This window comes from Polypterus senegalus, chromosome 5 (genome assembly GCF_016835505.1).
Source record: "Polypterus senegalus isolate Bchr_013 chromosome 5, ASM1683550v1, whole genome shotgun sequence".
NCBI classification, from domain to species: domain Eukaryota; kingdom Metazoa; phylum Chordata; class Cladistia; order Polypteriformes; family Polypteridae; genus Polypterus; species Polypterus senegalus.
The window spans coordinates 65058738-65076513 of NC_053158.1; the positions used below are offsets into that span (position 1 = coordinate 65058738).

General features: G+C 36.6%; 1 protein-coding gene and 1 long non-coding RNA gene across 4 annotated transcripts in view; one reads left to right on the forward strand and one right to left on the reverse strand.

Moving 5' to 3' along the window:
* The window catches only part of mib1 (MIB E3 ubiquitin protein ligase 1), a 208232-nt gene that overhangs the window by 44096 nt on the left and 146360 nt on the right, over positions 1 to 17776 (forward strand). For both annotated transcript variants that reach the window (XM_039754728.1, XM_039754727.1), the window contains exons 4-8: positions 9137 to 9241; positions 10126 to 10192; positions 13196 to 13400; positions 13961 to 14144; positions 17117 to 17261. In XM_039754728.1, coding sequence (XP_039610662.1) covers positions 9137 to 9241; positions 10126 to 10192; positions 13196 to 13400; positions 13961 to 14144; positions 17117 to 17261 — 706 coding nt within the window. The remainder of the gene's footprint in view (positions 1 to 9136; positions 9242 to 10125; positions 10193 to 13195; positions 13401 to 13960; positions 14145 to 17116; positions 17262 to 17776) is intronic.
* LOC120530322 overlaps positions 1 to 17776 on the reverse strand; it is a 44713-nt gene that overhangs the window by 3946 nt on the left and 22991 nt on the right. The window contains exon 2 of one of the 2 annotated variants that reach the window (XR_005633947.1): positions 1739 to 1927. This is a non-coding gene — a long non-coding RNA (uncharacterized LOC120530322). Of the gene's footprint in view, positions 1 to 1738; positions 1928 to 3618; positions 6107 to 17776 lie in introns of those variants that run through there. The other variant, XR_005633946.1, reaches the window with a different exon arrangement.

Here is a 17776-nt window from a genome sequence, read left to right on the forward strand (position 1 = left end):
TGTTCGTTTTCAAATAATATTGCATGTACTGTGCGTTGATCCTGCTGCACTGAATAAGCTCACGCCTTCTGTAACAGCTCCAGCATATATTCTTTTAAAATATTTTTTAACAATTGAGACTGCAATTAACATGAACAAGTGTCATTATAACTGTTTTTTAAGATCCATAACACACAGACAGACAGCACTGCGAGACAGACAGATAGACAGAGAAGTCACTAGATATATAAATAAACAGGGAAGGCACTATATAATATATAAAAAACAGCTAAGGGGATAGATATATAGATAGATAGGAAGAAAAGGCACTGTATGAGAGGCAGACAGGGAAGCTGCTATATAATAATAAAATTACTGTTATTACTATATAGATAGGCAGGGAGTTCAGGCAGGCAGGCAGACAGAGTGGCGAAGGTTAAAAAGAAAAAAAATAACACTTTCTCCCCAGTGGAGAATCGAACTCGGATCTCTGAGGCACGGCAAGCCAGTCAGCAAATCTTACCGGTACGCCATGAAAGCTGTTGTACTGTTCTTGAACCTTTTGTGAAAGTGTTTATTTGATCTTTGGACTTCAGGCTTCACACATTTTATAGTTTATGCCTACATTTTGTAACATTTATTACTAAAATATGAAAAAGTTTGTTTTAACAATGTGTTTACACAAATTACTGTAGAAACGGAACACACATGAAATGCATGTGTTCCAAATAACAATCTATTATTTCCACTCTAAAACTCCACTTCCCTCCCAGATAATCAATCAAGGCATGAGCTGGGAGAAGTTTGTGCACGTTCTAAGTCATTATGGGATGGAATAGCTGGCTGCTTGCAGCTTGTCTTTATCAGCACATTTAGATGACAAAAGACGCTGGTGGAGAGGTGCAAACGGTTTTAAGGTGGGCCGGATCTACAAGTTTTTCATAGACTCTGGTAATTCTAGTGTTAAAGGCAGATGGCAGTATACAGTAATGTAATAAAAGAACTGCCTAAAACATTGCAAGTTATTCTTGTCATTGGGCCTAGTAATCATATTATATCTAGAAAGTGACCAATAAAAACAGCTTTTATGTAAGTGGTTTTATGCTTTAAGTGTGTCCTGATGCCGATAATGTTAACTGACAGAATGCTTGAAGTAAACCAGGATACATTTGCAGGTGCACTCACTGGGGGTACAGGCTTTCTTGGTACTCACTGGACAACTATATGAAAGGTGCCAACCAATTGAAAATGTTAATATAAATCGGACTTCAATTGCTAAAAACGTTGTTCTTACTCATACTAAATGAGGGCCGTCAGTTAATTAAACAGCCTTTTTTTATGCAACATGTAAGAAGAATGCCATGTAGACATGAATCTGAAAAAGGAAAAAACAGTTTAAAAAACAAAAAAATAAATAATTATAATAATTCCATGTTGGAGGGGTGCTGAGTGCTCATGAAGTATTTCCTAGAGTTTTGGTGCATATTATGAAACTGTCAACTGAAAAGGACAGGGCAAATCTGTTCAGTGCTGACAATTCATATTTAAGTAACTACATAATGTAATGTTCAAAATCATGGTTTTGCTGGCTTTTTTCAAAACGGACTATTCACAAGCATTATATTATATTTTTGAGTTTTAATAGCATTACATTGAATTATCTTCTGTCACATAATCAATGTTTTTAATATAACATGATATCATATTGAATACTGGGAGAAATCTATTTGCTGTTCAAATTACAAATCGCATAGGTTACCTTTCAGGTTGAATTAAGAAAATTTTGCAAAGGCTTTAGGAATTCATGTTCATGTAGATTTTGTAACTTTCAAGTCTTGTATGTCTGGTGGCTAAGAATCTGTGATGGTATCTGAAAGGCTGCTCATTCAAATCCTGTTGCTGCCAGAAGGAATCCTACTCCGTTGATCCCGCATGCAAGGCCTTTAACCTGAAAAAAAAAATGACTGCTGGGTTGCTGTACAATGGCTTACCCTGTGCTCTGACCCCCTAAGGTCAAGTGAAAAGATGGTTTGACGTTGGGGATTAACACAGTATATCCAAAAAAAAAACTTATACTTTGCCATAATGGAATGCAAAATAGAAACCGTACTGTTGGAGCTACTAGCCTGTAATTATTTGGAGTTCTTACAGGTTTCAGATCCTGCATTCAGTGTCTCCATTTATCACGTTTATTTTAATCTCTATACTTCAACATCATCTTTTTACTAATGAGCTAAAAATGTCATATTATAGTTAAAGAAACCAGGCATGTCAATATATAATGTCCAATCGCCTTTAATAGTTTGTTAGGAAAATGAATGAATGACATTACAACTTGTTACATTCTTGCTTCTCTCTTTGGTAGTGGGCTTTCTACTTTTGAATTTCAAAGTTGCCCCTGTATTTATTTACTTGCAAGTCCCTTTTTTTGACATACCTGGACCACCCAGGCTGGCACTGCTGCCTCATCCCAACACAGACAAGTATAGGACACAAGTACAAGGCACAAATGTTGGATTTTAGTTTTTTTTTTTTTACCTTGTGGGAAACGCCTTTCCTCATTTCTCATGCGCACAACACAGTCCCAGCACAAGCACAGCCCAAATACAATAGTCTTCTCTCTCTTTTTCTTCTCCTCCACTCCTAGGGTCAACCTTCGTCTTCCTCCTCCCGACTCTAGCTCTCCGAGTAGTGGCTGCTGGCTCCTTTTATAAGGCACCCGGAAGTGCTCCAGGTGCTTGATGACTCATTTCTGGCCACACTCCTGTTGCAGCACCCTCTGGTGGTGCTGGCAGATCCCAACAGGGCTGCACCAAACTCCAACTCCCATGAAACCCTGTGGGAGTCTGAGGTGCCGCTCCACCCCAGGGGGGTTGCCATCTAGGGTCCCAGGTTAGGTAACGCTCTGGCCATGCTTGCTCCCTGGTCCTCCCAGTGTGGAGACGTCCCGGCCAGGCAAGGCCCCAGCCGCATGCTGCAACAGACGTTACCTGTTTTTAAGTGCAGGTGGCTAAATTTGTGACTACTCTGTATTTCACATCATTTCCAACTTGAATTAACCAAGATAACATAAATATGAAAAGGCATTTGTATACATTTTTGAACAATAGTGCTTTTTTTTTTTATAAAACTCAAGCAAGCAGAGTGAAACACCTGTGTCCAATGCTAAAATGAGTTATGTTAGTTTAAACAAATCAGAAGCTGATACCTTCAACATCTATCTGAATATTTTCCTAAGACTTGCCAAATTCCTGAAACTAACCTTACCCAAAAGAAGCCCCAATAAGCTGCACATAATAGGGAGCTTAAACTGCAGGTCAACTGTGGTGTTCTTCTGCTTAGTGGCTCCTGGGACAGAATGACTCAAAGATTTTATGAGGAAAGCTTTACACCAGCAATAAGCATTCAGCCTTAATGCCCTGTAAACTTAAAGCAGGGCTCGCATGCTGGCAGCTAGGTTGCCATGGTGCTCAAGAATTTCACGCCTGGTTCCATATTTTTCTTTTGCTTTTATTCACTTAAAGAGCCTAGTTGCAAATTCACCTTGTTATTAAGTATAACAATTACCAAGGATGCTGGCTTTGTTTAGTTCATACATTCCACATGACACATTCCAGCCCACGGGGATGTGACACAGCATTTTTTTTTTTTTAAGATGGTTTTCTGTGACTTAAAGCTAGGGCTGTACGTGACTGTTGCATTTCTCACATGTTAATTTCACTTTGGGGTGGGCCATTACCAGGTAATGGCAAAAGCAACCACAGCAAACTATTCGAAAGTGACTTATATTTGTGGGCGAGCCAGTGTCTTTCTCTTAAACAGTAGAAGATGATACTTTAAAGTACCATTTAAAATTTTTTGTTTGAACAGATAGTTGCTAAAAGGGGTAAACCTTTAATAAAGCTGTCCCGCGTGTCTCTCAAAACAAAAATATTTTTTGAGGTGTATCTCTTAACATTTACAGCTCAAAATGATCCTCGTCCATCTTTCATTAGCAGGTCTCCAGAAGCAGTGAATCACATTTTTGCCGAGTTCCACAAAGCCAGCATGTCATTGACATGGTCTTAATTAAAGGACTTGCTCTTTGGAGGCGGCTTTAAATCTTTGAAATAAACCTGATATAGAAAAAATAGATGAAATAAAATGATATATTTATAGCCAATATGTGATTTTATTTTTCACACACTATTTTTTTTCTAAATGTGTTCTGATGTGCCACATAACGAAAGCATCCACCTCCTTTTTGTATATATACTTTTGATTCAAGATTGAACAATTTTAATTTGCATTGCCTTGTTAACCAAATGCACCAAACTGATGCACTTTACAAGGTTATGAAGACTTGTGCGGGTCATTGCTGCTCCTCAAAAAAAAAAAAAAAAATTTTTTTGCAAGGTAGGTCATTATATTGCATAAATAATTGTGCAATTTAGTCACTAATAGTGTTACTTTTCTAATGTGCTCTTTTCTCTCGGTTGATAGAATTGACTGAGTCTGTTTTCAACACTTCTGAGGTCAAGTAGGAGGTGGGGGTGTTGCAGGAAATTGAAGAACAGAAACCTATTGTGTATAAACGATCATTTTATATTTGATCTCAGATAATAATTTGAGTTGGAACCTTAAGGAGGCTGGAATGGCTAGCACTTTTGCCTTACAGCTCCAAAGCTCAGGTTTCGTTCCTAGGGTGTCCCAGTCTGTGTGTTTGTGGAGATATCAGTATGAGTGAATGTATGTGGCAGTGTCCTGTGATATCTCTTGAAAGTGGGCTGGTATGTTTCCTGACCAGTGCTATCAATATAAGTTCTGCATATTGTATAAAATACCTTACTGCCTATAGATCTTGCTTGTAGAAATGCAATTGGTAGCATCCTCTCACAGGTTTACTTTAGCAGTAACACATACAAAAACTGTTTAGATATATGGATAACAGCAAGACCCGGGTAATTTAGAGCCCATAAAGTTGTTGAAATGTTAGTTGCCTATTGCTTATTGAATAAATGCTGCAACCTGTTACTGTAGAAGAATAAATATATGTAATCTAAAGTCTGCTTCTACAGAAATAGTGTATGTGGCAGCAATTTCAAGTAGTGGTAGCTCAAAGGAACAGATAAAAGAAGTAATGAATTCCCTTCTAAATCTTCTTTATAAGTCTAGCAAGAAAGGTGGATGAATTAAATTTTCAGCATCAATAACAGAATATATGTTATAAGGATTAAATACATGTATTACAGTATCGGTTTGTAAATATAGCCACTATATGGGCATTTGTACATAAAGGAGTACATGCAGAGTTCAAATGGCTCCAGACTCGTGAGGCAGCAGGATCACTAACCGCTAGGCCATACATGTACATTGGTAAATAAGGCCATTAACTGAATGACTATTAAAATGTGGGTTGTGTAAATTTCACAGAACAATTCTCAACACAGATGACACAAGGGTGCACACTCAGTTGTACCAGTAAATCCATGATAATGTTTAAAGTTCAAAAAGGTGATGACCAGTCTATGAATCAAACTGAGAAAAATTAGCTATATGGAATGAACACAAGCCACTGTGCCACCATGTCGTACAGTTAAATGAATTTAAAAACACATTGGCACATGGGAATTTGTTTTTGGATCTCCCTCTCTATTCACTTTTCTGTAACTAACACTTAAGTTTATTCTTTTAAAATGGATTTTGGCTCAACATTGCCTATGATGAGTGTGCTGCACCTAAACTTGTGCAGTGATTCAAGCAGCAAGCTTAAAATATATTTGTAAAATAACATGTCATCGACCAAGGGAACATACTTGTCACAGTGGAAATGTAGGGGAACCAACCAGGTCACCCCTTTTAATATTTACAGTTTCCAAATAGTGCATCAAATAATTACAAACGGAGGATTCAGTGTTCTCTTAATGTAGGTGGTACTCAGGTGGGAGCTCCGTTCTTAGGCCTCTTCTCTCCGGAATGAGATGGTCCTTGCCAGGAGCACCACGGCTTTACAGTGGATGGACTGAAAGGGGCGGAGTCGGTTGCTCACAGTGGGTGGTTGCTCGGGCTGTGGGAGGAGAAAGAGGTGATGCTGTCGGCTTCTGCGCTTCCTCATGTCCTGAAGTAGTAGTACTTGCGTCCAATGAGCCTGGAAGGCGAACCACAGACGTGCATTTGTGACTTACATAATAATGTTTGCAAAATAACCAGTACGTTTTTCAGAATGAATATAATTGTAATTGCAAAGTAGCACTGTGCTTAATGGAATTTTCAAAATAAAACAAAGTTTTTGTTAAATATTGCTTCTTTTGTGAAATAATGCAGTATCATTGCAAAACAATACTCTAATTCGTAAAGCAATGCATTTAAAAAAAACATTTTTTTTAGTAGACAAATACACTTTGGAGATTTTGTGTATTTAAATTATTTTTTAATTACTAGGCAAAATTGTCAGCTAAACTGAGTAAGAAAGTGTTATTTTTATGAAATACTATGCTAGAATTTCTTCATGTTATGAACTTCTTGGCAAAAAGAACAGATAACCATTATTTATGTACTATAGAACTGGTACTTTTGAAATAGAATGCAGATTTCCGTAATTGATTTTCTTAGTAGCTGTTGTCCATTGAAAAGTAGTAATTACATTAAAAGAAAAAATTAAATATTTTTAATCTCACTAAAACTCACTTTGCTGAAATTGGTATGAATCGAACAAGTGAAAAATGTTGCAGCTCATTATTCATGAATCAGGATTTTGCTTCATTGGTAGTACTTTTTGTCCCAAGGAGGAAATTTAGCATTTTTTTTTAGAAACTCAAGAAATATAACAAATAACACCCCCCTCACCCCCCACCACAAATGCACACAACACCTACAAAATGACGTTACCAGCCCAATACACTACAGAATGGAAGGTCCTGTTGGCCATCACAGAGTTATAGAAGATGTAAAGGATGTCACTACTCACATTAAAGGTATGCAGGCACTGCTCTGCTCTTTACATCTGTCTTTCTGTCTATGTACCACTTTCTGTTGGGACTTAGAGGTTTAAGCAAGCAGTAGAAAATACAGGGGCAGCACGGTGGCGCAGTGGGTAGCACTGCTGCTTTGCAGTTAGGAGACCCGGGTTCACTTCCCGGGTCCTCCCTGCGTGGAGTTTGCATGTTCTCCCCGTGTCTGCATGGGTTTCCTCCTGGCACTCCGGTTTCCTCCCACAGTCCAAAGACATGCAGGTTAGGTGGATTGGCGATTCTAAATTGGCCCTAGTGTGTGCTTGGTGTGTGGGTGTGTTTGTGTGTGGGTTGGCACCCTGCCCGGTATTGGTTCCTGCCTTGTGCACTGTGTTGGCTGGGATTGGCTCCAGCAGACCCCCGTGACCCTGTGTTCGGATTCAGCGGGTTGGAAAATAGATGGATGGATAGAAAATACAGGGGTTGGCAAAAGTTTACAGTCGTGAGCATGTGAAACAGAGTTTATTCTTGTGTTATTATGTATTTATTAAGTATTGTGTTATTTATTTGTTACTTGTTGTTGTCTTATTATTAAAAGTGTGCTTAGGGTGTAGCAATCATAACTTGCATGCCTTTGTCCATTCAAACAACTGTAAACCAACTTTTGTCCACCCTTGTATATAGATAAAGTAGAGAATATCTTTCTGTAAGCAGGCCTCTTGAGACATGGAAGGCTCATTAATTCATCCCAACTCTCTTTCCATATTATTTATAGTGCTTTCATGCGTTTATTCCTCTTCCATGCGTTGAACAAAACACACCAACACTTGCAGTTTTGAAAAGTAGAGCGAAAGCAGTAAGGGCTCGTCCAATGCAAATGTATCAGTGGGTGGGGGAGAAGCTTGGAGCATTCTGTCAGGTCAGACGGACCCCTTTTGTGTTTCACGAGTAAAGCTATGAGCACAATTGATTATCAGAGCAGCTGCGAGATAGAGCAGCTGTAGCTTTTAGTACTGTTTGGGGGAATGTAGGCCTGTGCAACACCTCATTAAGCCCCGCCTCTTTGTGCCATAAAGCTTTTGGTCCGTGTTAGAATGTGGTGGAGCATTTGCCATCAGTTCACATTAGTATGTTTTTTTTTTTTTTTCCCCTTCAGTTCAATGATCAGAAGTTTTTAAAATGTAAACTTATTACCAAATGCTTTTTTTCAAAAGGTTCAGCAATAAAGTATTGTTATTTATCATATTTCATGCTCATTTGACAAGTTTGTTTATTCAGCAATAACCAAGGTGTCCCCAGCCCCGTCCTGTTGACCTTCATCAGTTGTGCAGGTTTTTCTACTGCTGTATCTCATCATTTTGATCTTTTGAGTGCATTAAGTAGAGCTTTTAGAAAAATGAAAATATAGTTTAACTACATGTAGTAAGACTCTGTTCCTGGAAAATTAAATGAGATAGAGAGATGTGTTGACAAGAAATCTCCAAACTCCACTCTTGTTAAAAAAAAAAATATTTCTAATGTAATTTTTGTATAACTGCTCTACTTAAACTCTTCATTTTAATTATTGTCGTTGGAGACTGCATGTTTTCTTTTGACAAAATTATAAAGTTACAAAATTTTTGTATCATTTAAAAACAAAAAAGAAAATTACACAGACAACATGGGAGCATGTTGAACAAACAGATAACTCTTAAAGAGTATTATAGAATATTTTAATTTTAATTCCTCACTGTCATCACATTTAATTAATCTGTGAAATCGTTTTTTTAAATAAGCTAGTGGTTCTGACAAGTGAAATTAATTTCAAAATTACTTAATGTGAAAAAGCAATAATAATGAGGACTAAGCAGCAAAATCTGAATGAATGTCTTTGTTCCATGTGAATGTGTTGTGTGACTTATTGATATGTCATCTATGTGCAGTTATTTTAGTTTTAATGCTTTGCATTCATTTTCAGAAATGCTTAATTTATATATTGCAAAACTGAGGTGAGACTAAACTTTGTAACATAATATGCTAGTAAAAACAGTTAAACATCCGCTGTAATGCAGACACGTGAAAATGTATATCAATGTGTACAGCAGGTGTTCGTATCGTATGAAAGTACATTTTTACATTTTAATGGCAAATTGTTTTCACGTTTTTATTCTGTTTTCATTGATTTTGATTAAAGAGAAATTTTCTGATATTTATTATTATTATTTTTTTCTGTTTCCTTTCTCATTTAGGTGACTGAGATTCAGGATTGGAGTGCTGCCAGCCCTCACAGCGCAGCATATGTTCTGTGGGACAATGGAGCCAAGAACCTTTACAGAGTTGGCTTTGAAGGCATGGTGAGTGAAAATCTGCACAAAAGTGGGAGTCCACCAACTATTCAGGCACACAATTCATTATATATGTCATTCTTACCGTTTTCTATTGTCGCCGCCAAGCATCTTTCTGCAGACATGAGGTCTATTGTGAGTGCAGCTGGAAATGTGGGTAAACCTTGTATACATATGAAAGGAAGTCTGTTCAGTGAGAGGTTGTGGCCTCAGAGGCAGCCATAGAGAAAACACCAGGGAATATGCATTTCATTGGACAATTTAAATCTAGCATTTTTTTTTGTGCTGTGAAGAACGTGTCCGTTAGGTTAAAGATCGACAGCATTTTGATAAAAGTTTTGGCTAGTCAAAGCTGGGATCATATGGATGGGGGGGTTTGTTGAGTTAGTTCAATATGTTTTTCTTCTAGTTTTAGAAAAACAGTGAATGTAATGATCTGATGCAGATATTTGTGTTCCTAGATATGTTAGGACTTTGTAGAAATTTCCTTAAGATGAATTTATGTTTGCCTTCCTGCTTTATATCTGAATCATAACTATCATTTAAAAGGCTTGTTTAATTTTTGATACTACAAATATATTTGGTGCATTCTGACTGGATTGGAAAATGAAAAGTCAAAACAGTAAAACCTTATTTGCTTGTTGTGGTTGAATCAATTCAATTCAAGTTATTCTGTTAACTTTTTCTTTTTGATGTTGTACTGCATCATTTCTCACTTCTGTTGCCTATAGTGCACTGTGAAGCATTTTATTTACTATTTTAATATTGAACGCTTGGGTTGTTGGTGTTCATGATCTTTGCATATTGCAAAAATTAGTTGTTCCTTCTAGAATCTTTTGTTTGCAACCCCATTTCATGCAGTGTTTTTGCTTTTTTTCCCTTTTTTTTAATAGTCTGACCTAAAGTGTGTTCAGGATGCAAAAGGTGGCTCATTTTATAGGGATCATTGTCCTGTTTTAGGTGAGTTTTGCAGATGTTTTTACTTTGTAAAAATGTTTGTGCTTTGTAAAAATATGTTCAATGGATTTCTCATTTTTCATTTTCATGTTTGTAATTAATTGAGTTGGAAGCTATCTTTCATCCTTTGTTTTAGGATATTTCAGAAAGCCCCAGAATTATTACCACCTTCCGTCATTCTTCTCGCATATAATCATTTCAATTGACATTTTAATAGCTTTTCTGATTTGACTGTGAATAGTAGCAGTAATAATAACTAAGATCTTCAGCTCTTTCATTGCTATTTGAAAATTTGTGAAGCACAATTGTAGTACTGTTATATATACTGTGAAGTCCAAGCTCAATCAGTTACTCAGGTTCATGGGGGTCTGCTGGAGCCAATCCCAGCCAACACAAGGCGCAAGGCAGGAACAAACCCCGGGAAGGGCGCCAGCCCACTGCACCAAGCTCAATCATTTTCTAAAAGAAAGAGTTTGTACCCATAAATCCTCTTAAGTGTTTTTACAATACTTGATGCATGGTGTATTATTTTTAGAAACAGGTGAGTCATAAAGTTTAATTAGCTCCGTCTGCAAGGTAGTTATAATTAGGTACTAAAATAATAGTCTTCTAGTTAACTGTATTTAACAGCCAATTACCAGAACAAAGTTTAGGTAAGCCTCAACTGTAGAGACAAAAAGTAGTTAATTGGTCTTGCGTATACAGTTCTGGAAGAGAGTTATAAGTGCTTATCTCTGTAGAGAGGGGTTTTAAGCTCTAATGAAATGTTTTGCAATTTATTAGCCTAATATTTGGCAAATATGGACAAAATCAAAGACCTACAGTGTATATATAGCTGTGAATGTTCCTCAGAATTATCCAACAGAACGATACTGAATTTCTAACTTCCAGGCATCTCCTAACCTTTTTTGCAGTTTAAGTCGAGGTCCATACCACCACAACACAATGCCATAGCATTTATGGGCCCTCAAATTAAAACAAAAAGTATCCTACTTCTCCTTTAAAATTTTTATACATCAGTCTGTATGATGCTGATGACCTAGTGTACATCATTTTTTGATAAACGAATCTAAAATGAAATGTGTTTTTACTAAACGAGAGAGAGAGACGGTATTTCCTGATCCCCGTTGTGAATCATGATTGAAGTGTCATAGTTTAAGCCTTATTTTCAGTTCATGGAGTAAAATGAATGGCCAGCCTGTCCCCTGACTGCAGCGTTGATTCTTGGTATTGGAATTCTTCCACCACCGCAATACTAGACCAGTTGTGCCAAAAGTCCGCTCTTTTCTGCTGATTTCTATGAAAGCGAGTGCATCATTTAACGCTGTAATTGTTTCAATTTTCCCAAATAAAAGGCTGCTTTTCACTCTTAAAAGATAGAGAAACATGACAGTTTCCCTTTAAGCATCTTGATTGTTTGTTTCATGTCAAAGTGGTGTTTGCTTCCTGTCTTTGGCCATTCAGATTGTAAAGACCCAGCTGAGACCGTAGGCTTCTTAATGCTTGGTCATTTACAGGCCAGCGATGGCACTCATTCCTCCTGCTCTTACATTAACTGAGGATGTCATTATTTGGCAGACTATCTAACTGCAACCTTGAGCTCCAGTATCGTCTTTGTCCTTGTTGTATTTTGTTTTTTATGATATATTCTTTTTCAATTAGGAAGTGATAACAGAGTAAAAACAATAAGAGGAGAATGATCTGAAACTCCTGCCTCTCTCCACTTCCCACCATCCACTGGACGTTTGCTTACTCTTTGTGTATTTATGAATACTAAGAATCGAACAGTAAAACAAAGTGAAAAGCAATTTAAGGTTTAAAGATTTTGGTGTATATTTGACAAATAGTGCAGCCAGAAAAATGTCACATAGATGTTAGGCACCATGAATATCTAAGGTTTTAGTTAACATGTTTTGTTCTAAACTGAATGAACTGAACTTCGTTATCTGAAAGAGGATTGTTCATAATTTTGGTAATTGTAAGAAATACATATTATAGACCTTTAATGTTGGTAATTTATTAACATAGTTTATCTAAAACTTTCAATGTCAGGAAAGTGAAAGAGGAACTTGGCTTCAGTGTATGTTCCATGGCATTATTTGTCTTTATAGATGGGGACTTTGGATAAATATGGCATTTCGCTCTGTTAATTGTTTCTGCTTGTAAGAAATATTGGGGGGCTGCATTTATGTTTAAGATTTTGAGCTTTTTGTTAGATCTTGTCTACCCGGTTGACCATTTGCCCTTCAAAGTTGTTAATAGAATGTGGTAGCAACCTCTCAGTACGTAGAAGTGTTTGCTGTCTTATGAAATGTTAGCAAACATCTCTTTGAATGATTGCACTATAAAGCAGTATTGACATGTAGCACTGAAACTGAATTTCGTTACAAGTCTTGCGGAATTTACTTTTGTTCTCATTGTTCTTGAAACTAATTGAAACAGTATTTGAACAGTTTTTAAATTGTTGATAAAAGTTTTGGTGAACTGAACCAGTTAAATTACAAACAGCAAGTAACCATTGCCACCTGGTTACTGGTATTTTTTAATTTCATAGTACTCATAATTTTAAAGATTATGGACTAAAGTTTAGAGGGAAATTGTACAAGATATTCCAATAATAAGAGGCACTTTTTTAAAATATGTAGGCTTAATAAAATAAGCAAAAGTTCAAGATGGTTTGAGCAATGAGTGCTTATTTTCAACTTTGTATGCTATTAATACATTCTCTGTACTCTGAATATCTCGATTGTTTTCAAACACCACTAGATGTCAGCATTATACACACAGGAAACAAAATTGTTACTGTATTCTCCGTTTCCCGTCTGCTTTCTTGTCCACCACTGGAGGGCAGTCTTCTCTTGTCAAAAGTCTTTAAACAGCTTCAGTCAAAGCTTTGTGTGATGGCAGCAGATATTTACACTCCTCATATGCACCTTGACATTTAAAGAATACCTTAATTTCAAAGGGTAAGTTGTGGTAACATGTGTTTGTTATTTCCAAATACAGGTGAACAGAATGGCAATCGCAATCCAGGGGGCCTACAGATTGGGGACCTGGTGAACATTGACTTAGATTTAGAAATTGTTCAGTCTCTTCAGCATGGACATGGCGGGTGGACTGATGGAATGTTTGAGACCTTAACCACCACCGGCACAGTATGTGGTATTGATGAAGATCATGACATTGTAGTACAGTATCCCAGTGGCAATCGGTAAGTTAATGAGATGATGGACTCTTTTCCTTTGCAGTGTTTTCATACCAGTAAAAAACAATTTGAAACAACCAGATTGATTATTGGGTGATCAGCTTTTTTTTTTTTCATGGAATGTGGAATGAATGAAACAAGAACGAGCAACCAAAAAAACTTAATGTGGTCTGTTCTTTCCAAATTTTGAAATTGTATGTTTTTGATGATCTTATTTTAGAATTTTCAGTTTCACCAGAAGCCTTATTTAACAAGCTATTGTCTTATATGAAGTCAATTAGAAAAGGAGATGTGCATATATAGGATGAATATGGAAATCGGTCTATAGCTTCTTCTATGTAATATTTATGGTTTTATTTATGGTATTTTTTTTTTTTTTTTTACTAATTTCTTTGACTTTCCCTACATCCATGTCCCGAGTTTCTGCTGGTTACATTTTTGATACATCTGGTATCTTAATCTCTATTGTGAGCAGTGTGTGTGAGGTTTGTGGCCAGGTATGTGTTGATTTGTTTATCTATCCATGTCATTAATAATCCCTGTTCTTTCTTTTGTGCTCAATATAGATGGACATTCAACCCTGCTGTCCTGACCAAGGCAAATGTGGTAAGGAGTGGTGATGTGACAGCAGGTGCAGAAGGAGGAGTCTCACAGTTTTCTGTTGGTGACCTGGTTCAGATTTGTTATGACACTGAGAGAATTAAGCTCTTACAGAGAGGGCATGGAGAATGGGCAGAAGCCATGCTACCTGTAAGTGTTTGTGTCCTACATATCGACATATACTGTATAGAAGATGATTTCAACTTGGACATATTTTTTCAATTTAATTAAATAAGCAGATCATATGAAAATGATTAAAGCATTCTGATAAATGAATTTAATATGGTTGTAGTGTTGACTTTATATGTATTTAGTGAATAATACTGAAACAACATATCTGTAGACCTTTCTCTAATTTTTGATTATCTGCTCTAGATTAACCTAACACATACTTATGCAAAGTCCAGAAATGCTTATTTTTCTGTTTAATTTGTACACACAGCAGTATCCTTTACACAAATATGGTAATATAGATTATCCTGACACAGTAGTGGTAACCAGTACCTCATAGTTCTAGGAGACTAGGTATGATTCCTGACCTGGTTGGGACCAGTAGGTAAATTGCACATTCTCCCAATTTCCATGTCCATTTCTCTCAGGGTACTGTGGTTTTCCTTGCACATTGTTAACGTGCTCAGGTTTGACTTACTGTCAGCTCTTAACTGATAACGTACTTAATGTGTCCTGCAGTTGACTGCTGCTGTTTCCAAACTTGCTACCTGTCTTTGAGCCTGATGCTGTCAAGATGTGCTTTGGCATACCATGATCCTGAATTTTATTTAGTGGCTTTGATGATTGATTGAATGAATGGATGAATGAATGAATGAGTAAATGGTGTATTTTAGGTAAATGTTTTTTACTTTGCACTGACCCATTCTTAGTTGGAATAATGTATACAGGTAAGCTAGAACAATGCTAAAAGATTTTTTTCATTAGTAGCTGTTCTTTTGTGGGAGTTAAGCTTTACAGTATGTTGGTTGGCTAACTGAAATAGCAATGTAAATGTTAAATTCAAATTTCTGTTTTCTCTCAACTTTATAAATAGTTAAAGAAAGCATGTGTGATATGCTGTGTGCTGCTGTGTGAAAGCTTTTCACTTATTTCTTTATTCCTTTAGGTGCTTCAGCACTTGATAAATGTAGACAGTCCATTGACACCAGCTAGAACATCAGATCACAGTATATATAAAACCATTTATTCAACCTGCAATCATTATGAACAGTGCTAGTATTTTTATTGTAAGACACTGGTTAATACTTTCATATTGGAAGCCCTGTTGCTAAAATGCACCTAATTTGCCACATGTGTAAAATCACGTGAAGTTACAATCCAGGGTGATTTGTCATTTACTTGCTTTTTGCATTTAATTACATTATGTGATATAGACAGACAATCCTCAGCCTACAATATGAGTTATAAATGACCTTGATATGACAGTGACTTATCTTAATAGGAAGCAGAGCTGTGGTGTTCTTTGGTGATCATATTACAGAATAATATATCATGCCTCATAAATCAATGGACATTGGCTCACAGCCCCTGCTTATACGTGTTTTGCAGTGTGTAGGGTCTTAGACATCTGTGTGATGGTGCAAGGAAGGGAATGTGCTGACTCTGCAGTTTACTTGTTGCTACCTAGATGTTTTCTATCTCTGCATCAAAACAATTTAGCAGAAAAATCAATGCCATAAAATAGATCCTTAGCTAGCATCTTGAGTTTACCACGAAGTTATTTTCATTATTACAGTATACTTGATCAAGCAATGTATTACCAAAAAATATTTTCTCTAGTATTAATAAATTCAAGACACAATTTTCAATTTCCTGTAATGTAGTGAGTTTTAATGAAATGCTATTAACATATACCAAGTAAAAATCCTTTTCACAAGGGAATGTCTCCTTCATTAATTTTATGTGTGAGCATTGTCATGAAAAGTCACAAAGGTGCCTGCAACTTCTAATGTTGTTATAAGTGGGCGAACCATTGTTGTGAAATTCAGTTAATATTTCAGATGTCTAAAGATCTGGCTTAGCTAAGACTATTAAATATATTTTCAATTTAATTTCACACATGGCAGATCATTTCCATATTCCTAATGCATATTTGTTTTTTACAAATAGAATTGATGGCATCGCTGAGGAAGTTACAAAACACAAGCATATTAAGAGATAAATCATCTATAACATTTAACAGTCCCGAAAAAAGATTTCACCTGGGTCATAGTTTTGGGTCATCCTTTTATTGTGCATTACAGACTCCTCTTTCCATCTGCGGGCATCTGTTCATTACTAGGTACTGCACATTTAAGGTGAATCCGTTATCATACATGTTTGCCAACATGCAAATATTGTAGGTAGTCTTTTCAAGCATCACTAAACGTCTCCTCTTCTTTCAAAATGTTCCCCTGCAGTCCTCAAATTCTGTAACCTGTTCTTGATCCTTTAAAACACAGCAGGAGTCTTGTGGAATCCAGGACACCCAAAAGTGAGCAAAACCAGTGGTGTTTGGAAAACTGTGTAGGCCTAGCGCTTGAGTGAAACTTGGCCATAGTCTATACAGAGTTTAAGAAAATTTTGAGCATGTCAGATGCATCAACCAGAGACATTTATTCAGCTATCTGAATACTGCAGCTATTACAACTTGTTTTACTGGGTAAAGACTCAATAACCCATAATCTTTAATTGTCCAAATATCCACTTTAAAAGGTTACACAAGTGTCCCAGAAACACAATACAGATGTGCAAGTGTTTGTCCTGCCTTCTTGTTCTCCCCATACATATACAAAAATTATACATAAGTACTCAGATCTTTTTTTTTTTTGTATAGAAATTAAACCATTCCATGTTTACAAAGCCACCTCAGATTTATCTTTTTCCATTGGTTGACAAACAGGGAACAGTAGATTTATTACAAGATGGTTCAACTGTGTTTTTCAGGCCCTTGAGGAGACTGTAATAAGTCTCTAACCCCATCTTCACATTTTTGAGATGTACTAATATAAGGCTGTAAAGTATCAGTAGATAGCAAATTGATGCAGTGACTTTTTGTGATCTTTTAGATGGTTGGTGGGGGTTTCTAGTTCATTGTCTTTTGTATCAGTTCACCTTGTATTATCTCACAGACTCTTGGAAAAGTTGGACGAGTCCAGCAGATTTATTCTGACAATGACTTGAAGGTGGAGGTTTGTGGAACATCCTGGACGTACAATCCTGCAGCTGTTACTAAGGTGGCCCCAGCTGGTTCTGCTGTAACAAATGCATCAGGAGGTATGTTTTTATCTATGCTTCAATCCAATCATGCACCGTAGAGAGAGATTCTGTAACAAAATGATCAAATTTCTTATGCTGTTATAGTCTCACTGAACTGAAGTTTCCTTTTTATACGAATTCAGATACTTTGAACATCGAGGTGTAGCTGGGTTCTCCCCCATTGTTTTGACAATGTTAGTTTACCTGATCGCTGGCTACTTGACCAATATGTAAATATTTTTCTGGCTATATTTGCCTTTAAACTTCATCTTCTTACTTTTGATCAGTTGCACTGTTTTTTTGAAATTTGTATCCTTATGATGTTACTTATTTAACTCCATGATTCTTCCATTATTAATATACACAAAATGACTGTATATGCAAAAAAATATCGATTAATCAATCTATGCTGGGTTCAAGTTCAAGTGTCTATTAATGGCGTTTTCATTAGAGAGCCAACATTCCACCAACTCTCTAGCACTCTTAGTATTGACCCTGAATTTTACTTTCATAGTGTCCCAGTTAAACGTGTG